The sequence below is a fragment of the Drosophila miranda genome, chromosome 3, assembly GCF_003369915.1.
Source record: "Drosophila miranda strain MSH22 chromosome 3, D.miranda_PacBio2.1, whole genome shotgun sequence".
NCBI lineage: Eukaryota > Metazoa > Arthropoda > Insecta > Diptera > Drosophilidae > Drosophila > Drosophila miranda.
In genome coordinates this window covers 12,551,532-12,572,722 of record NC_046676.1, presented here as the reverse complement: position 1 = coordinate 12,572,722, position 21,191 = coordinate 12,551,532, and the positions used below count along the sequence as shown (strand labels likewise).

At 43.3% G+C, this 21,191-nt stretch overlaps 7 protein-coding genes and 1 long non-coding RNA gene across 18 annotated transcripts in view; 3 read left to right on the top strand and 5 right to left on the bottom strand.

Annotated features, from left to right (window-relative positions):
* Positions 1-21,191, bottom strand: part of LOC108159380 (facilitated trehalose transporter Tret1-like) — a 69,832-nt gene extending 48,641 nt beyond the window's left edge. For 2 of the 7 annotated variants that reach the window (XR_004472342.1, XR_004472341.1), the window contains exon 1: positions 20,665-21,110. Coding sequence is in view for 2 of the 7 variants with exons in the window: in XM_033390556.1 (XP_033246447.1) it covers positions 19,157-19,327; positions 19,392-20,336 (1,116 nt within the window). In the remaining 5 variants the exon portion in view is untranslated. The other 5 variants (XM_033390556.1, XM_033390557.1, XM_033390553.1 and 2 more) reach the window with 5 other exon arrangements.
* LOC108159386 (paired mesoderm homeobox protein 2) lies at positions 38-4,649 on the top strand. The gene is made up of 4 exons (XM_017292617.2): positions 38-470; positions 533-1,362; positions 3,707-3,903; positions 4,073-4,649. Exons 2-4 carry the CDS (start codon positions 1,086-1,088, stop codon positions 4,406-4,408), a joined length of 810 nt encoding a protein of 269 aa, XP_017148106.1. The 5' UTR covers positions 38-470; positions 533-1,085; the 3' UTR covers positions 4,409-4,649.
* On the bottom strand, positions 6,876-7,630 carry LOC108159387. 4 transcript variants are annotated; one of them, XR_004472343.1, is made up of 2 exons: positions 7,467-7,592; positions 6,876-7,400 (listed from the first exon to the last, which is right to left on the bottom strand). XR_004472343.1 is itself a non-coding variant. In XM_017292619.2 (2 exons), exons 1-2 carry the CDS (start codon positions 7,613-7,615, stop codon positions 6,920-6,922), a joined length of 513 nt encoding a protein of 170 aa, XP_017148108.1. In that variant the 5' UTR covers positions 7,616-7,630; the 3' UTR covers positions 6,876-6,919. The 4 variants fall into 4 exon arrangements, 2 of the variants coding, with proteins under 2 accessions (XP_017148108.1, XP_017148109.1); XR_004472344.1 differs by having other exon boundaries at positions 7,484-7,592; XM_017292619.2 differs by having other exon boundaries at positions 7,584-7,630.
* On the top strand, positions 10,177-10,579 carry LOC108159389 (neuropeptide-like protein 31). Its single transcript, XM_017292622.2, has one exon. The coding sequence runs from the start codon at positions 10,225-10,227 to the stop codon at positions 10,507-10,509; it is 285 nt and encodes a 94-aa protein (XP_017148111.1). The 5' UTR covers positions 10,177-10,224; the 3' UTR covers positions 10,510-10,579.
* On the top strand, positions 13,038-13,990 carry LOC108159388. Of its 2 annotated transcripts, none has more exons than XR_004472345.1 (3): positions 13,038-13,126; positions 13,412-13,577; positions 13,724-13,812. It is a non-coding gene; the product is annotated as an uncharacterized LOC108159388 (long non-coding RNA). The 2 variants fall into 2 exon arrangements; XR_001775322.2 differs by lacking the exon at positions 13,038-13,126 and adding an exon at positions 13,899-13,990 and having other exon boundaries at positions 13,155-13,577; positions 13,724-13,840.
* LOC108159383 (putative gustatory receptor 59b) lies at positions 13,666-14,922 on the bottom strand. Its single transcript, XM_017292614.2, has 2 exons — positions 13,926-14,922; positions 13,666-13,861 (listed from the first exon to the last, which is right to left on the bottom strand). The coding sequence occupies exons 1-2, from the start codon at positions 14,868-14,870 to the stop codon at positions 13,703-13,705; spliced, it is 1,104 nt and encodes a 367-aa protein (XP_017148103.1). The 5' UTR covers positions 14,871-14,922; the 3' UTR covers positions 13,666-13,702.
* On the bottom strand, positions 16,387-17,376 carry LOC108157969 (putative gustatory receptor 59b). Its single transcript, XM_017290114.1, has one exon. It carries the CDS (start codon positions 17,374-17,376, stop codon positions 16,387-16,389), a length of 990 nt encoding a protein of 329 aa, XP_017145603.1.
* Positions 17,479-19,124, bottom strand: LOC117187750 (putative gustatory receptor 59b). Its single transcript, XM_033390558.1, has 2 exons — positions 18,044-19,124; positions 17,479-17,981 (listed from the first exon to the last, which is right to left on the bottom strand). Exons 1-2 carry the CDS (start codon positions 18,974-18,976, stop codon positions 17,826-17,828), a joined length of 1,089 nt encoding a protein of 362 aa, XP_033246449.1. The 5' UTR covers positions 18,977-19,124; the 3' UTR covers positions 17,479-17,825.

Here is a 21,191-nt window from a genome sequence, read left to right as displayed (position 1 = left end):
CAATATTTATATCGAACATACATGGCTATCGATAATCAGAGGCAAACCCATTGATTGACAGAAACACATATCCTGCTGGAGACACCTTGCAAGGTAAAGACAAACACAGCTGAACAGTCCGAAGGATCCGGAGACATGCACTTAGCCAAGCAATGCCATCCTCCTTCCGACTGTCATCATGATGGGTTCCTTGCACTCGCCTCGGGCATATGGTAGGAGAAAATTAACAGCATGTTGTGGTTATGGAAATTAGCTCTGGAAAGATGACAAACATTGTGCGTGCCAAGATTTATGCCCTGATGTTGCACAAACTACTTCAGATGCACATCCTGCGCTACTGAATGAGAGCACCGAAACCGAAACCGAGCCCGAGCCCGAAACTGGAGCAACGCCACAACACATGGCCGGTGCCTGTGTTGACAGCCAGGACAATGGAAGGGAACTGTGTGGACAAGCCCTCCGGCTAATTGGTATTTATTGCTACTTAAATGCCCAAAACTTGTTGCTACTTTTCACCTCGTATTTCAAACAGTTTTCCAGATACTACATACACCACCGATGCACCGGCAACGCCCCCAAAATGTCGGATACGCAATGGAAGAGAGCGAAAGGCAAGACACATCGGCCAATGGTAGATCCGAGGCTATAATTAGGCGCAGTCGGAAAGAGAGCAAAGATCTTGCTGACATATGTTTCGTATTCTTAAGATCTTGGGATCGTTGGATCGTTGGATCGTTCAGCGAGGCCACGCAAGGCGAGCGCACACTCTTTCGATTTTGAGGCTAATTTCAGTGGGCACACGACTTTGGCACGGTTTAGTATCGTCGCGACAATTATCGTAATTAACTCGTTTATGTGTTGTGTGCTAATCCAATTACCAAGTTCGCGCAGGATGCCCCCAATCTTGGCGAGCGCAAATAAAGGAAATTAATTCAATCATCGTTCAATTGGCTCTGACAAATGAAGAATTCAATTTGACTCTCAAATTCAATTGAATGACCCCCAATCTCGATACGCGATTAGTCGAAAGTATTTCTGCACATTGATTGAAAAGTGAAAGTCGAAAAGAAAAGTGAAAGTGAGCCATGCTGAACTATCAGCCACAGTTACACTCTCTGCCCGTCGGCAATGCCAGCAATTTCTACTACGGCCCGACGGGATCACATCCCCTAGCAGCCGCCGGCGAGTCCTATCCATCGCATCCGTCGCACAATCTCGATGCCGAGCAAAAACTACACGATCGCGACGGCACTGCCAGGGACCTGGAAAAAATGCATCGCTTCTCGGTGGACAATCTCATCGAACTGAAGCACGATGTCTATGCCAAGGGCAAGCTTTCCATGGAAATCAGTAACAATTATGGTGAGCTGAAGTTCCATTTCTCCAACCACACGGAAACAAAACATATTTAAGGAGGCTGACTTTAAGGCAATAGATAGTTGATTTTCGTTAAACTTTAAGTGGACCCCATTTGATACAATTCGCTAATGTTATCATCTACTCGTATGTATGTGTATGTGGCGAAAGGAATGCCTAATGCAGAAGGTGTTTGCCACAGAAATCCGGTTAGATATACGCAGGTAATTTGTGAGGTTTATCGTGAGTGTTCGTGAGCCGTATTCATAAATGATAAATTCATTTGCGAAACGAGCTAAGAGCTAAGAAGCTCTGACTTTATGACATTAACCGCACAAGTGTATGCACTTAGCCACATATTATAGATATGTATATGTATCTTTATAGATACTCGTACTACTTGAATGTGTGCTGCGCTGTGCTGTGCTGTGCGTGCTGTGTGGACCACTCATGGATGACAATTAGGTGCCAGATGTAGGCGACATTTGTTCACCGCTTCGCAATGCCATCTTTATGCACTTTTTCAGTTTCGTACTCGTACACCTCCATGCAACCCACAATCAAAACTGTCAACATATTGCTGCCTGTTGTCATATTCCGCATGATATACTATGAAAACCTATGCCATGGTTCTTGTAGAACAATTTGTAACCAGTTCTCATAAACTTTGCCCGTTCTTTCCCCTCCCTTCGTGGATGGTGTTCTCTTTCTTTTTTTGTGGCAGAGGAAACATTTCCGAGCCGACAACACTTCAACATTGTCAACATGACAAAACGTAATCAAAGCTGACATGATATTCCCTCAGTGGCCGCATGCCTTTGAAGCGATCCGAGGACGGACCCGGGCACGGGTAGGCTCTGTTCCCTCCCCTCCCCTCCCCGAGTCGACGGCAGCCGACGGCCACGACTATAATTTCCAAGTGGAGCATATAAAACGCCAGTCCCGTCCCGATGTACCGATGTAACCATTCCCAGACGGAGCAGGCACCCAGCTTCTGTTCGCTCTGCGTTTATTTTCGTCGCTCCATTGGATTTTAACATGCCGTTCTCATCCCTAGTTCAGTACGTACCCCTCTCTCTCACTCTACGTAGTATATCTCCCAGTGAAATCTGATTGAGGTTTCCCTTTCGATTTGTTGGTTTTTTATTAAGCTGCAACTGTTTTTTATCGCTCGTTGGCAATTCAAACTAAAGATCTTCCTCCCATCGCTCACACTCCCCGGGGAGATGGTTTGTGGAGCGGTGCATTCATCTCTGGGTTGTTTTCTCCTATTTGGTTTGGTTCGTTGGAGTACTCCAAGCTGATCTACGATGCATTCCCAACTTTGTGGACAGCTTTGCTGACAAATTGAGACAAATGTCGTGGGTAGGAGCAGTACTCTGGATGTTGATGGGGACAGTCATGGCGGTGGGCCACCCTGAAGCAAGAACAAGCCCTGCCTGACTACGAAATGGATATTGAGATAGATTTTCAGAGAGTGTTTAGATTTTAGGGATCTATGACCAATGGAAAAACAAACAATAAGGAATTCTAGTCTGAAAACTCGAATTATAAGAATTATCATTTAATTAGCACTCTCAGAATATGTATAGTATATTTCAATCATCAAACTGAAAGATAAACGGCAGATGAATAGCTTCATTATGTACAGCTTATCTGTTTTGTTCTCTATGTCAGATGATTATTCTTTTGAGGAATATGAACCATTTCTGTGAAAAGTCATGCTAGACGCTTGCATCGTGTGGCGGCGCCTTCCCCATTAATAACCAGAATAGAAATTTTCAAATGAAAGAGAATGAGAATGATATTTCGTAAAACGATTTCCACAAGAAGGAAAATTCAATGGAAAATCAATTAACGGCAGCTAGAGAGCTCGCTTACGACCGCTTAATGTCACAATTTCACTTTAATTAATAGATCGTAAATTTGTTAGCTCTTGTTTGTTGGATTGTCGGGCCGGGGACCAACGTGGAAATTAGTATACAGCTGTCCACCGATGTCGTCAAAAGATATTTTATGGTTCATGCCATTTGTTTATGACCCCCACATCTTTCTCCATCCCTCCATCTCAGCTATGGCTATCCCCAATTCCCAATGCCCGACCCCAGCCAAAGGATCAAACGGAATGCAAAATTTTATGTGTTCTCGACAACCCATAAAAGTAACGAAATTTCTTAGCTGGGGCTGCCAAATTAATTGATATCCGTCGGCACTCATCGATTATTTACGAGGCGCCCCTGCGTTCGTCCGTCCGTTAGACGGATTTTGCATTCACCTCCAGCCAAAACCCAAAACTAAAACAGAAAATTCTCCTTTTGATGGCTTCTTAATTGCCCCCCTTCCGTTGCAGGCGGCGGTGGCGGTCCCAGTGGCTGCACCAGCAATCTCTCGACGGGACACTCGAGGAAACCGCGACGGAATCGCACAACCTTCAGCTCCGCCCAGCTGACGGCCCTGGAGAAGGTGTTCGAGAGAACCCACTATCCGGATGCGTTTGTACGCGAAGAGCTGGCCACCAAGGTGCATTTAAGCGAGGCACGAGTGCAGGTGAGAGAAACCGGAGGTCTAAGATGAGGTAACTTTCTAGCTTTTTAAAGGTTTGAGAAATGCTATGGAAAGTGTTTAAGTGATTAATTTAAAGAGAAATGTTATGGATAGCGTTGACTGGCGCTCATTTGAGACCTCTTCTAATAAAACCTTTAACGCCTGCTTCTAGGTTTGGTTTCAGAATCGCCGTGCAAAGTTTCGCCGCAACGAACGAAGCGTGGGCGCCCGTCCACTGCTGGACACCGCATCCCAACTGGTGCCAGCGCCCCTCAGCAATACCATGCACAAATATGCAAACATGAGCCACCCACCGCCACCGCCCCCGCCCGGGGCATATGCCCTGAACTTTGCACCGCTAGAGCTGCGCTCTTGCCAGAACTACACGAACTGCTATGCGGGATTCGGGACGAATCCCTCCAACGGCAACGGCATGTGCTCCTTCTTTGGGGCCACCAACTATTGTGTGGCAGCCAACTATGCCAAGAATGCTTATCCGCCGCTTTGATGACAGCAACGACGATGCCCACCACGGCGATGGCGATGGCGATGGCGATGAGGACCGCAATCTTTTAATGGGCCCCGTGGGGTTACTACGTCCACTCACATGTGTGTATTTCAATTAGCTAAATTGTATTAAAGTTGAAAAATGTATTACAAATTAACATACATATTTACCTACCTGACTAATATTTATATTTCTACGATACTAAATGAGATGTGACAAACTGAAGAGAACTAAAATATATAACAGCTTCTAAGAGAATCTTCGTTGATGTTTTAATTGGATAATACTTTAAGTAAATCAGTTTAATTTTATAAATCTTTAGAAGGCGTATTGTATTTCGTTTAAGCTTTTAATGCCTTGCGTCAATTGTGGCAATTAAAGACCACTTTTGAGTTAATTATTAGGCAATTATATGTCGATGGTTGCCGTCTCTAATTTCCAAGCATAAAGACTATACGTACTACTTATTTATCTTGCATTAATCTTGAATCGGTTATTGTTTGTAAATCGCATCTGATTCAAGTTTAAAGCACTTCCCTTTAATTCAAGGCTACACTTTGACTCGTCTTGAAGCCCCATCCTTTGTGCACTTTGGATGGAATTCATCATCCTGTTGAGCTACAGGCAATTTGCTCCTACTCAATATGCAAAAGTTTTCCATTTATTAAACTGTCAGTGGCGTATGAAATTGACATGGCTTATTTAATTATTTACTTAGTAATATGATTTAATTAAAAATGTATATCCACAGATACACGCAGACACACGCACAAAACCGAGACCGAGAGCAGCTCAAGGGTTATGTTCGTGTGTGTATGTTTGTGATTTTTCACCCGCATGTGTTAATTTGTATAATAAAACTTAATTAAAGTCAAAACAAATAAGCAGACGAGGAGCAACAGAGATACCACACACACACGCACAAACACAAAGGGCGAGGGAGAGGGTCGGAAAAACTTTGTGGAAAAGCCACAAACGTTAGCAAAGGCGTAGCCGCAATCAGAGTAGATTAAGATTGCGGCCAAGTCGGTCTTTCAACGCAATTAAAAAAGACAGATTGGCAGTAGAAATACAATAAAATACTATAGAATGAATGTGCATTGCATTGTGTAGCTCAAGGATCCAAGGAAAAAAGCTGAAACCGAACGCATTCCGAAAATTTTTCGATGGAGGAAAACACACAAAAGGACATCCAAAGTCAGAGTGGTGGGAGATTCCATCCATCCTAGGCGGCCAGTGGGAGATCCCCATCCACATCCATTGCTGCTAGATGGAAAAGGTTAACAAGTATGTAATATATTTAAATGCAAATAAAAATTCCTCTTTTATCCGCAGGCCAAACATGACAGAGCCAAACAAGCCGGGAGCGGTGAACAACAGTGGAAAATGCAAATTAACATTCGGAATGTGGAATCGTTCCTGCTACTAATTTGCATAAAGCGATGGGGAACGGCACTCAGAGCGTAAAACATTTTTACAATATTTACCAAATTGCAATAATGTTGGAGGAGCAGAGCAGGAAGAGCTGAAATAGCAGGAACAGGACCGATGGAAAAATGCGTTTTGTCCTTCTGCGATGCGGCAAATTGTTGCCGAGAACGACGACATTTGCTGACAGGCAAACATGTTGCAGAAGTGCTCTTCTTCACAAAAGAGAAATACAAATTTATGGAGCAACACACACAGAACGCACAGAAGACAGGAGCACACACACCCAGTGGAGTAGCGTCCTGTCAAATCAAATGGCAAACGGAAATGCCAGAGCAAACAAGGTCCTTATGTGAGGAATGGCTGGAGAGTTATGTGAATGTCTGTTCAGCCTCAAAAATATGGCATTCATTGCATATAGCACTCACCTGGAGGACCAATTCCGAATAGCTTGGCGTTGGACAGTTGATGTGCATGGGTCAAGGTAATATTTCAAAGAAACCTAAATTGGATAGACCTAAGCCTTCTGGCAGTAATATATTTCTGAATTTCTTTTCTTGGAAGTTCCAAAATATCTTTCATTGACCAAAACTCACCTTTATGGTGGATATTCCAAGTAATCCTCCGCTTATTACCTACCTAATAATATTTCAATATCAACATATAAACATAATTCCCCTACAATGCCACGCGTTGGAATCTCCTGTGTCGAGCTCTATAATTAGGTAATAATTTTTGCCCCTGTTAAAAAGCAATTATTTATAAGGAGACTAATGAATGAGGGCTCCGCACAGATGCTTCTACACGCATCCGATGGTGGGGTCCCCCCCCCCCAAAAATGTGGCACACATGACAAGGGCAACATTGTCAGATGAAAGGGAACTGCGATGCGATGCGATCGTTGACATGGGGCCAGAGACGAAGGAAGAGAAGATCGCACTGACAGCTTCTTAAGTTCCAAGCCGACACAGGAAAAGATTTGTGTACTGACAGCATCTTTAGTTTTGAGTACTGTCAAAATATGTCACAATTTGATGGATACATTTCATGGGGCATTTAAAAAGGGGGAAATTTATTTCATTCTTAGTGCCAATGTGAAACTACAAGTATCAGAAAGATGAACGAAACAATTAATACTAGAATATTTGAGCTAGGCGCCAAACCACAGTTTAGAACCGATACGATATGTTTCAAAACCAACTCTATATTGGCGTAGTACAAGGCCGAAGATCTGTTTGGACCCAATTTTGAGCCTGTACAATGTTCGGCCAGCTCGTTCACCAATCCGAAGGTATAGTTGAGACAAATCAGATGACTGTATTCCATTGTGATTATCCATGTATTGTCATTTCTACCGACGCATTCGAATTCGTGCATTCCCTTAATTTTTAGTGTTTTACAGACACCGATATCCGTACTGCGAAAGATAGCCAGAAAGTCGGAGTCGGATTGAAATAGCGAATAGGGGTCATCAGGATCAACCAGAAAGCCTCCATATCGGATCGTTGCGTCCGTGGGATAGTTGGCATTGCAGACTAAGTGCCACACGACGGTGAGGATATGACTGCAACGAGAAGTAATGGCGTCATGTTTTGTAACTACAGTCGGATCTTTTAATTTTGGAAAACACATTTTATGATTATCTACGTAGAATTTTATTTAAGTTTTTGAGCGGAGAGTCAAGTAAGAAATTATATTCTTCTGACTAAAAACGACCAGTTATTGATCTGAAAAAAATATCCGAAACCTGCGCCTATCATACGCGTAAAAGCTCTCCATGATCTACCACAAATTCATAGGATTCTAGTCGTATTTATTCCACATTTCAGTGTAGAAAATGTTATTCACATCAATGTGCTAATTTCAGAACGTCTAAACGTCTAAAAGGGTAAAAATCAATAAATTGTTCTTACAATAGAAAACAGGTTTTTCAACCTGAAAGGCAATTCCAACCACAGAAACCCTCTATTATCAAAACATCTTCAAACTTTCCAAGATGTCGAATTGGAATGGAATAAAACAGAATTTGAGTATACCAAGGTCAGGTTATTGGCTTTACTACAAATATTTTAAATATGAATCACATTGTTGAATTAAAAGTAAATTATGTTTGAATACAATCGAAGGTGTTAATTGGATTTCAGATGCTACAAATCAATTATAATTATTATCGATTTCAATTCTAATTGTATCATGTGTGAATCCCACTAAAAATCCACTCCGAAAAGTGGTTTTCAGAAGAAAGAACACAATTTCAAGTATAAATGACAGACGATGACATTTTCGAGTAGATGAAACAGAAAACAGCGTCCAAAGTATGAGAATACAAAATACGGCTAGATTTAATATTTTATTTTGTAAAAAGGAAACACGTAAACATTGAATATTTTCGCATAAAAATACCATTATACAGGCTAGACAATCCATTTAAAGGGATGTCGCTGTCCGAATCGAAACATCAGATGCCAAGAGCGATTCGAATAGAAATGCGATTAATGACCGGCTCGATTAGCATAATGTATAATAAATACGATACAAAGCCTGTGTGACTAAGCCGAAAAACAAAGCCAGATGAAATTTTATACATATAATTATAACAGACAATATATCGTATTTTTATACCCGATACTCAAAATGAGTATTGGGGTATATTAGATTTGTGGTAAAAGTGGATGTGTGTAACGTCCAAAAGGAATCGTTTCCGACCCCATAAAGTATATATATTCTTGATCAGCATCAATAGCCGAGTCGATTGAGCCATGTCTGTCCGTCTGTCCGTCTGTCCGTCCGTCCGTCTGTCCGTCCGTCCGTCTGTCCGTCCCCTTCAGCGCCTAGTGCTCAAAGACTATAAGAGCGAGAGCAACGATGTTTTGGATATGTCACTGCTACAAGAATATTTCAAAACTTTGCCCCGCCCACTTCCGCCCCCACAAAGGGCGAAAATCTGTGGCATCCACAATTTCGACGATACGAGAAAACTAAAAACGCAGAATCGTAGAAGATGACTATATCTTCTAGAGTGCAAAATCTGAACCGGATCGTATAATTATTATAGCCAGAATCAAGAAAACAATTTAATTTTTTCTCACCCTGTCTCTCTCTAACACACACGTAGCATAGCCGGCTTTTCTTAGAGTAAAACATTAGCGCCTAGATCTCAGAGACTATAAAAGCTAGAGCAACCAAATTTGGTATCCACACTCCTAATATATCCGAGACGAGTTTGTTTCAAAATTTCGCCACACCCCCTTCTGCCCCCGCAAAGGATGAAAATCTGGGGCATCCACAAATCTCAGAGACTATTAAGGCTAGAGTAACCAAATTTGGTATCCGCACTTCTGTTAGATCTCACTATAAAACGTATATCTCAGAATTTCGGCCCACCCCCTTCCGCCCCCACAAAGGACGAAAATCTGTGGCATCCACATTTTTAAAGATACGATAAAACCAAAAACGCAGAATCGTAGAGGATAACTATATGCTCTAGAGTGTAAAATCTCAACCAGATCGTATAATTATTATAGCCAGAATCAAGAAAACAATTTCATTCTTTCTCGCTCTGTTTCATGTACGAAAATCTGGGGCATCCACAAATCTCAGAGACTATTAAGGCTAGAGTAACCAAATTTGGTATCCGCACTCCTGTTAGATCTCACTATAAAACGTATATCTCAAAATTTCGCCCCACCCCCTTCCGCCCCCACAAAGGACGAAAATCTGTTGCATCCACAATATTGAGGATACGAGAAAACTAAAAACGCAGAATCATAGATAATGATCATATATATCAGATTGCTGAATCTGGATCAGATCAGATCATTTTTATAGCCAATAGGAACAAATCAATTTGCAGTGGCTACGCAGCCACCGACGTCACGCTCAGACTGATTTTCTGTCTCTCTCTTTGTCGTGTCGTTTAATATTAGCTGCGTCTGCCGGAGGAGAGCCATACTGACTTAGTATTGGGTATAACTGTAGAGTTGCGGTGTCCGCAGCAACTCACAACGTTCCCCCTCGTTGTATTTTATTTTATGCTAATACGCGAACTGCAGAAGTGATTCCCAAAATCCCACAATAAAACGCGTGAGTGTCGTTTCTGTTTTGCCCCGCTCTCGAAAAGGTTAGACCACAAAACGGGTCCAATCACAGTGCCCGGGGGGATTGATTACGCGCGCGCAAAGTTTGCCAAATCATATTTTGTTTTCGTTTTCGGCCAGCGATTTGTCGACTGACGATCTCACACATCTGTCGCCTCTCGGCCAATCTCTCTGTCAGTCTCCAGAACCAGCCAAGCGGGTTGTTGAACCAAAAATCCGTTTATATAATAGGCCGTACGGCTCGGAGCCAACGACAGTTTCCAACGAAAAGATCTAAGCTAAACAAGCAAAATGAAAGCAGCCATCGTGTTCGTTGTTGTTATATTCGCGCTCCTCAGTGTCCTGGAGGCGGTGCCGGCTCCTCAGTTCGGCTACGGTGGCTTTCCTGGCGGTTATGGAGGCTACGGAGGCTACGGAGGCGGCTATCCTGGCGGCTATGGAGGCTTCGGCGGAGGATATCCCGGCTATGGTGGTGGCTTCTATCCACGACGCGGCTTCGGCGGCGGTGGTTTCGGAGGTGCCAGTGCCTCAGCATCGTCATCCGCATCGGCCGGCGGCGGCGGCTTCTACGGCTAAACAGCTTTTTTACCTTTAAAGCCTAATCAAATTATTATTTATCATTAAAAGCCATTCCTGTGACTCCAAAGATACTGTTGTGTTATTTCTATACTTTAAATCTTAAAATCGCAGAAAATCCCCCTATGAATCGGTGTCAACTTTTTAGTGAACTTTTTTTCATTTAGACCAATTGAAGAATGGCTAAAAACTTTCACTTTGCCAAGTTCCAGATTCAAATCTCTCGAGCTGTGCCAAACATTCGACTGAACGACAAGTAAATCCCTGCAGCATCCCTTTCTCGGTTTCAATATCTACTCGTGCCTCTTTCAATCTGAAGTATGCCTCCGTGGCCCTGAATGTGCATTGAACTTGGTGCAACGACTTTGCGGCATCATTAAAAAGTTTGGGCTGCCATCTTGAGGAGAGCTGTGCTTGAGCTGAGCTGACTTTTGGTCGCCAAACACGTCCATTGGACGCACACATCTCGAGGATGTGGCCTTCATATTGTTATTTTTCCAATTGATGTCCTCCTGCACCGAAAAGGAGAGAGACAGATAAGGAGCGGCAGAGAGAGTGCCATAGTGGTAGAGAGAGAAATGGCGGAGAAGCCGAGAAAAGCTGAATAGCAGAAGCTGCTTTTCCCTCAAAGTTTCATTGATGGCCAGGGCTTTGGCTGGGACTGGAACTGGGTCTGGGTCTGGCCCGCCACTAGCCATTCAATGTCGCGGCTCTGGCATTGATGTTCATGACGTGGTGGCACCCATTGTGCTGTGTCGCCTCTCCGTTGCACAATGCCCTGCGCCTTCTCTGGCCTCTATTCAAGTGGCTCGTATGCAAGCCATTGGCTGCGGACTGAAGCCAGGGACTGGGGACTGGGGACTGGCGACTGGCGACTCGGGCATTCAAAAGCATAATATAATAACGTGTTTATGTCCTTTCAGCAATTTGATGATGGCCGGATCCTTAACGCTGGCCGAGGCTGTGCAATGGAAAAGCAAGAGTAATGATGGCCTGGTCAGGATATGTGTCCGGCAGTTGTGTGAGTAATGACACGGCTGGTATATCTCCCATAAATAAGAGTTTTTAGTGAAGAAACCTTCAAGTTCTGTGAGAAAATGTACAGTCACAAAGAACTTCCCAGACATTTCCTGGCAATTCTTGTAGAGCTCAGTTATTTGAACCAATTTGACAGCTCTTTTGAACCCAGGGACATGCACGGAATACTCAATCGGAATTCATAAGCGATTGAAATGATTTCTCGCAAAATCAAACAATTTTCTAATACCTCCCAATACGCCTGCTCGCATTGACAATGGCAAATCAAAGATTCTTTTGGCAACACGCAAAGGGCGGCACCGACTGCGCGCCCTGGGATGCGAATGAAGTGCAAAATGTTCGCCTAAAATATGTCAATCGGAATGTAAATCATTGCGTAATTTGCATTTGCATTTTGAGCAGATCTGCTTCAATTGAATTGCCACTGCCACTCACTCAGCCCCTGTTCGCCCCTTCCTCTGTCCCTGTGCCTGTCCCTCTGCCTGTCCCTCTGCCTGTCCCTCTGCCTGTCCGACAGTCGTTCGATTGTTTCTGTTGCTGGCAACACGTGAGTTATGGCGATGATTTTGACAATTGTCGGAGCGGCGGGACACGCCCACCTACCCTGCCCGTCGCGACGGGGGAACGGGCAGCAACCGCATCCGTTACGTGCATGTTTGTGGCTCGCTTCGGGAAACCGAAACTGCGCTGGCATAATAAATCTTGCCTCTTGTTACCCAATATAATTGTGTTGACGTGTCTCGATGCCAATTCAAATCATGTTAATATCTCCACCAATCAGATTGCGCTAAGCAATGAACGGGTTTGTTTGCAAGATAATTAATCAGTTCGTTATGAACAGATTTAATAGTAAATCCCTAAGAAAGGATTGCATTTACGTACCATACGTACGATATATGTAGCATGATTGTCCTTTTCTTTTACCATTGAAAACTCGAAGAAAATTGAATTGGGTCACCAGTTTCACACAGAATTGAATCCACATGTATATGCATACAATCGCTTAAGCCGTTTATTTTTAAAATCAGATTTGGTTTATAAACCGATTGCAAAGGGAAATTGCATAACTCGGCTATAAATTGTATAGACAGCAGTGAAGCAGCGCTGGGCGAAACTTCGATACACGTTTCGCAGGGCGAAAGGAATTAGATTTGCATTCAGCGTTTTGTAAAAACCAAATTTATTGCGAAAATTATGTTTTGATTTATTTTATTTCATTTTATTTACGAGTATGCCCTCGAAGCCCGCCCTGGCACTCACCTGCTGCCAGCTCCAGCAGAAGCTCAACTAAGTTGTGCACGGGTGCCAGAGAGGAGGGGAGAGGGTTTCCGTGTTTATGACACAACTTTCATCACGTACGAGTACGTAGAGCAGATGTGCATACGCCAAAAAGTATGTGTGCAACAGCAGAACGTGATTTCGTTTTAAATTCATCTCTGAGTGCTGTCAAAGCAGAATTTATTTGCTGAACGCATTCATTTGGAAATTATCGAGCAGGAAATTATCGGCTCCTGTAGCGTCGCACATTTTGCTCTGACTGTCGGTTGTTGTTCAAATTTTGGCCCCAAGCGGTTCAAACGTGAGCATAAGAATACGTTAAAACAACAGTATCTTGGCCAGGGGAAAACCATTTAGAGGGTTGCCTGCTGGGAGATTGCAGTAAAACTATTTGCTATAATATTTAAATTGAGATTAGCCATTTGTGCTCCGAGAGTCCGCAAATCGATTCGAAGTTATACCTATAACTAAAATAATGTTCCTAGTCCTGAGGTATCGAATAGGACATGTTCTTATGCTTCTAAAAGTTTTCCAATCGCTGGGTTTATGACTTGAATTACTTTTCCTCTTTGCCGGACATCATCAGATGGTACTGCAGGAGCAACGTTGAGTTGCCTAAGATACATGCCATCATGTTAAGCCAATGTTTTCGATTGGCTGGGAAGAGACCGCAAATCTTCAAATGAACTAAGCTGAAGTATCGAATAGGACGTGTCACAGCGCCAAAGTTCAACTGACTTTCTTTTGCTGTGGTAATATACATATATACATACTGAACTAAATTGCCATTAGCGGCACCTAAATCTGGAACCCTATCAAGAAATTAAGCAATGAGTGCAACGATCTTTTTTATTTATGATTTGTATTGCTTTTCTTCTCATTTTCCGGACTTCATCAGATGGTACTGCAGGAGCAGTATGGAGTTGCCTAGGATAAAGCCCATCATGTCAAGCCACTGTTTCCGATTGGATGGGAACAGACCGCAAATCTTCAAATTAACATTCATGCTGTTTTGGTAGATCACATACGCACATAGCTGGAAATTAAATGGAACTTTAGGAGGTAATTTCTAGGTTGTCTGGATGAGTGCTTTGAAGTACCTCGTTGGACATGACGCCCTCGCTAGCCGTGTCCTTTGACATGCTCTGATACTGAGTCACCAAATCGCATATATAGTCGTTCATAAAAAAGTCCATTGTCCGTATGGTATAGAGAATAACGCTAAAGTATTTAGCTAATAATGGCGCCGATTCATTAAGAGAGTAAATAATTCCAATGTAGCCATTGATGACACTGAATGTAATATAGTCGAAACGGGAGGCTAACATCTGGCGACCGTAGATCCTGTTTATCTTGTGCGCTGTCTGGCTGAGGCTGGCGTGAAGAGACCATAGACTTCGCAGCTCCTCCGCGTATCTAGATGTTAGCGGCGAGCGTGTGGAGATGAGCTCCTCCAGTTGCTGGTTCACGAAATCATATCCTCGAGCAACTTGCCAGAACGACACAAAGTAGAAGTGTGTTGTGGCAATCAATATGTTGTAGCCATTGTTAATTAGAATGGCGCTGAGCATCATGGAAAAGGTGAATTCATCGGTGTACAGGAATGTTCCTAAAACATAGCACAGACTCAGATACGAAGTAGTCAAGGTCTTTATATAGAAGAGCCTCCGAAGCTTCGAGTTCATCTTCTTTTCAGCTCGGCCCATCTCGCGGTTCAATTTCACAACCAAATGGTGTAGCTCCATCAGTATGCTGTCCCGATGACAGCGCGAGATCAGTGTTTGGACAATGACCACGTAGTTCACCGCATAAAGGAGGAAAGGAGTTATCCACATGAATCGCGGCAGCCACGTATACACCCAAGCAAATTTAGCCACCACCACAAAAGCCACCGGCAGCATTGTCACCGTGATGACGTTAACGATCAGCGTGTACATTCTGGTTAGACGTGTTTGAACACATCTATCATCGACCACCCTGTACGATGTCAAACCAATGATTACGGCGAACCATTGGAAGATATCTAGCAGCAATAATCTCCCCATTTCCTGTCCAGAATAAACTGTTCTGTTTGGAGCTTCTCGTGCAACTAAATGGCTGCACTTCCCTCCAGTAGTGTTTTTTAGCTAATTTAGCAACAATTAGCTAATTGTAGTTATCTTTGAAGCAGTTATCTTTGCCGATAAGCAGCACATTAAAAAGTGAACTTCAGAAATATAAGGTTAAAGCCAAACTTGTGCACCCTTTTCCAGAAAGGGTAGTGGTTGAATCGATAAAAACAAACAGATTAGCACTTTATGGCTTTGTTTACCAAGCAAATGTGGACCAGACCATTTTACAACCCCACAATCAGGTAATTGTGGTATCCACCCACATTAGAAAGCTTAAAATCTGCCTATCCCCAATTTTCAATTAAGAAAAACTATATTTTATAAAATTCTCTCTACATAAAGGAGGATTTCAAGCAATAGTATTATAGATGAGAGCATCTGCCACAGGAATGCCATCTCCTGTCGATTAATTCCTCATCACCAGGTGAAACTGTAGGAGCATTATATAGTAATACAAAATGCTACTAATCGTTTCGAACCATAGACTTCGATTCTCTTGATAGAGACCACATGTCCGAAGCTGTAGCTTGGAGCTGCTAACATAGGTCACATAGGAGTTGATCTGCGGTAAACAACTCTCAATTAATATGTAAGTGAAATCAATTCGAACTATTGTCAGCTAACCTCTTGCGACCAGCACCTCTCGCTCCAGGATGCTTTGGTGAGCTCTGGTATCGCATGACCAAGTCGCTCATGTGGTCGATCAATACGTGACGGAACCAATGACTACCCATACAAAATTCGTGTCGGCGTCGAAGGTAAAAAAAAGAGCTGCACCTCCTTTAGAGCTCTGTCCCGAAAACCGCGCGATAATACCGTATATAATATGACCGCATACGCGACCAGGTATCGCACATGGAAGGTAATCAAAATAAGTTTTGGGAAGGAATGAGATCCCCGAAAACCATTCCGTGACTCCCAAAGAAGTGCTGGAGTTAGCACGAGGGTTGCGATATTCACGACCAGTGCATAACATCTCGAGAAACATGTCTGCTTAAAGATTGAGCCTACCATCCGATTCGAAGTTATGCCTATAGCCAGCGCGTATCCGAAATATATTTGCACCAACAAATGAGACATGACCGGATGCTCTGTCCGCCAGAGTCGAAGCTCAACTGAATTCCATTTGCTTAGTTAATGAACTAAAATAAAGTGCTCGATGGCAGGCCTAGTGGTGATGCGGAGTGGATTCGTATCTGGAACCTTTTCGATGAAATTAATCAATGAGTGGAACGATGGAATCGTGCATTATTAGTATTTTTATTGATTGTGTTGCTTAGCGGACATCATCAAATGGTACTGAAGAAGCATTACGGAGTGGCATAGAATAGCCCCCATCATGTTAAGCCACTGTTTTCGATTGGCTGGGAAGAGGCCGCAAATCTTCAAATTAAGATTCATGCTGTTTTGGTAGATCACAAACGAACTTAGCTGGAAATGGAATGGAAGCTTAGGAGGTAGTTTCTAGGTGGTCTAGATGAGTGCTTTGAAGTACCTCTTTGGACATGACGCCCTCGCTAGCGGTGTGCTTCGGCATGCTCTGGTACTGAGCCACCATATCGCATATATAGTCGGTCATGAAAAAGTCCACCGTCCGTATCAAATAGAGAAGACCTTCATAACATTTTTCAAATAAATTAATGGGTTCCCTGCTCGAGTACATCAGACCAAGGTAGCCATTGATGACAGTGAATGTAATATAGTCGAAACGGGAGGCTAACATCTGGCGACCATAGATCCTGTTTATTTTGTGCGCTGTCTGGCTGAGGCTGGCGTGAAGAGACCATAGACTTCGCAGCTCCTCAGCGTAACCAGATGTTAGCGGCGAGCGTGTGGAGATGAGCTCCTCCAGTTGCTGGTTCACGAAATCATATCCTCGAGCAACTTGCCAGAACGACACAAAGTAGAAGTGTGTTGTGGCAATCAAGATGTTGTATCCATTGTTAATTAGAAAGGCGCTGAGCATCATGGAAAAAGTGAGTTCGTCGCTGAGTAGGAATGTTCCCAGAACATAGCACAGACTCAGATACGACGTAGTCAAGGTCTTTATATAGAAGAGCCTCCGAAGCTTCGAGTTCATCTTCTTTTCAGCTCGGCCCATCTCGCGGTTCAATTTCACAACCAAATGGTGTAGCTCCATCAGTATGCTGTCCCGATGACAGCGCGAGATCAGTGTTTGGACAATGACCACGTAGTTCACCGCATAAAGGACGAAAGGAGTTATCCACATGAATCGCGGCAGCCAAACAGCCACGTAAAAATAGTTAACCATCGACATAAGAGCCACCGGCAGCATTGTCACAGTGATGACGTTGAGGATCAGAGTGTAAGCCTTGGCTATTCGTGTTTGAATAAATCTATCATCGACCAGCCTGTATGAGGTCAAACCGATGAGAACGGCGAACAATTGGAAGATGTCCTGAATCAAGAGTATCCCCATTGTCCTGTCCCTCTTGAACTGTTCTCGTTGGGCCTTCTCGTGCAACTGAATTGCTAGAATTCTTTTAATTCGTGTGTGTAACATCGGAACAATTAGCTAATTATGGTATTGAAAATTCCAAGATTCCGATACACAGCACATTATAAATTGATCACTTCCACACATATGAAAATAAAAAAAAGGTAAGGGTAGTTGTTCATTCGATCAAAAACAAACAGATTAGCACTTTATGGTTTTGTTTACCAAGCAAATGTGGACCAGACCATTTGACAACCCTACAGTCAGGTAATTGTGGTATCCACCAACATTAGAAAGCTTAAAATCTGCTTATCCCCAATTTTCAATTAAGAAAAACTATATTTTATAAAATTCTCTCTACATAAAGGAGGATTTCAAGCAATAGTATTATAGATGAGAGCATCTGCCACAGGAATGCCATCTCCTGTCGATTAATTCCTCATCACCAGGTGAAACTGTAGGAGCATTATATAGTAATACAAAATGCTACTAATCGTTTCGAACCATAGACTTCGATTCTCTTGATAGAGACCACATGTCCGAAGCTGTAGCTTGGAGCTGCTAACATAGGTCACATAGGAGTTGATCTGCGGTAAACAACTCTCAATTAATATGTAAGTGAAATCAATTCGAACTATTGTCAGCTAACCTCTTGCGACCAGCACCTCTCGCTCCAGGCATGCTTTGGTGAGCTCTGGTATCGCATGACCAAGTCGCTCATGTGGTCGATCAAATAAGAGTCCACGCATCGGATCCAATACGTGACGGAACCAATGACTACCCATACAAAATTCGTATCGGCGTCGAAGGTAAAAAACGTTCCCCAGTAGGCATTGATCACACCGTAAATAAAGTTATCGAAGCGGTTTGCCAGCATCTGAAGGCCATATATCTTGTTGACCCTTATCGCTGTTCTGGTTAATGCAGCATGAAGCGACCAAATGTTTTGTAGTTTCTCAAAATCAACGGGAGTGGATGCCATGATATCGTCCAACCGTTGGTTGACTAAGTCATAGCCACTTGCAATGTGCCACAGTGCCAAAAAGTAGCCCATGGGGACGATCTCTAGGATGTTGAGGGCATTGCCTAGAAATATAATTTTAGCTATTGTCTTCCAATTAATTTCCGGGCCAGAGTAAGAGTGGAATATCCATATAGTCAAGCACATGTAAATCGCCATGAAGAACTTCAGGTAGAGGGGCAGCAGGAGGGATCGTGTGAGCCTCTGCCTTCCATTACGCTTTTCCTCGTGCATTAACTTGATGAGAAGGGGCTGCACTTCCTTTAGGGCTCTGTCCCGAAAACCGCGCGATAATACCGTATATAATATGACCGCATACGCGACCAGGTATCGCACATGGAAGGTAATCAAAATAAGTTTTGGGAAGGAATGAGATCCCCGAAAACCATTCCGTGACTCCCAAAGAAGTGCTGGAGTTAGCACGAGGGTTGCGATATTCACGACCAGTGCATAACATCTCGAGAAACATGTCTGCTTAAAGATTGAGCCTACCATCCGATTCGAAGTTATGCCTATAGCCAGCGCGTATCCGAAATATATTTGCACCAACAAATGAGACATGACCGGATGCTCTGTCCGCCAGAGTCGAAGCTCAACTGAATTCCATTTGCTTAGTTAATGAACTAAAATAAAGTGCTCGATGGCAGGCCTAGTGGTGATGCGGAGTGGATTCGTATCTGGAACCTTTTCGATGAAATTAATCAATGAGTGGAACGATGGAATCGTGCATTATTAGTATTTTTATTGATTGTGTTGCTTAGCGGACATCATCAAATGGTACTGAAGAAGCATTACGGAGTGGCATAGAATAGCCCCCATCATGTTAAGCCACTGTTTTCGATTGGCTGGGAAGAGGCCGCAAATCTTCAAATTAAGATTCATGCTGTTTTGGTAGATCACAAACGAACTTAGCTGGAAATGGAATGGAAGCTTAGGAGGTAGTTTCTAGGTGGTCTAGATGAGTGCTTTGAAGTACCTCTTTGGACATGACGCCCTCGCTAGCGGTGTGCTTCGGCATGCTCTGGTACTGAGCCACCAAATCGCATATATAGTCGGTCATGAAAAAGTCCACCGTCCGTATCCAATAGAGAAGACCTCCATAACATTTTGCGAATAAAGTCGTGGGTTCACTGCCCGTGTAAATCGTAGCAATATAGCCATTGATGACAGTGAATATAATATAGTCGAAACGGGATGTTAACATCTGACGACCGTAGATCCTGTTTATCTTGTGCGCTGTAAGGCTGAGACTGGCGTGAAGAGACCATAGACTTCGCAGCTCCTCCGCGTATTTAAATGTTAGCGGCGAGCGTGTGGAGATGAGCTCCTCCAGTTGCTGGTTCACGAAATCATATCCTCGAGCAACTTGCCAGAACGACACAAAGTAGAAGTGTGTTGTGGCAATCAAGATGTTGTATCCATTGTTAATTAGAAAGGCGCTGAGCATCATGGAAAAAGTGAGTTCGTCGCTGAATAGGAATGTTCCCAGAACATAGCACAGACTCAGATACGACGTAGTCAAGGTCTTTATATAGAAGAGCCTCCGAAGCTTCGAGTTCATCTTCTTTTCAGCTCGGCCCATCTCGCGGTTCAATTTCACAACCAAATGGTGTAGCTCCATCAGTATGCTGTCCCGATGACAGCGCGAGATCAGTGTTTGGACAATGACCACGTAGTTCACCGCATAAAGGACGAAAGGAGTTATCCACATGAATCGCGGCAGCCAAACAGCCACGTAATACAATTTAACAGCCGACATAAGAGCCACCGGCAGCATTGTCACCGTGATGACGTTGAGGATCAGAGTGTAAGCCTTGGCTATTCGTGTTTGAATAAATCTATCATCGACCAGCCTGTAAGAGGTCAAACCGATGAGAACGGCGAACCATTGGAAGATGTCCAGCATCAAAAGTATCCCCATTGTCCTGTCCTTCTTGAACTGTTGTCGTTGGGCCTTCTCGTGCAACTGAATTCCTTCAATTCATGTGTTTAATATCGGAACAATTTGCTAATTATGGTATTGAAAATTCCAAGATTCCGATACACAGCACATTATAAATTGATCACTTCCACACATATGAAGGTAAAAAAAAAGGTAAGGGTAGTAGTTCAATCGCTCAAAAACAATCAGATTAGCACTTTATGGCTTTGTTTACCAAGCAAATGTGGTCCCTTTTACCCCCTACAGGTATGTATATTCAGGTAATTGCCATGTCCGCCACCATTAGAAAGCTAAAATGAAAACTTACCTGTTGTGCATATATATTTGATGGCTGGAGAATCCGAACATCAGTCGAATCAGGACGCCCGTCAAGTCTACATCACGCAATGGATAGTTCTCTGACGTATCTGACAGTAAATCCCGCAAGTTTAGTGCTGATTGTTTTGGTCATCTCTCTTCTGGATTACATGTTTAATTGTTGGTCTGAACTCAATCGAAACACTGCAATTGGTACAAATTATAAAACCAGCGTCAACAGGTGTCTGGCAAGCAGTTCACTTTTCGATAGGACATGGGACGCCGAGACTCCAAATGGACGCATCTGCGGGTTGAGACACCTTCAACTGCGCCATCGTGTCAAACTGATGGCAGGAGTTAAGCGGCGGCTCGACCAGGACTTCTAACACATAATAAAATTAATGTACACGTAAAATAGGTTTAAGAAATTATCATCTCCACAATAAAATTGTACAAGTTTACCTCCAAGACTTTGTTTCCATCGAATTGGCGCCGCAGCCGGTGCTCGCCTCTAACATCGTGATTCATCGCACAGCT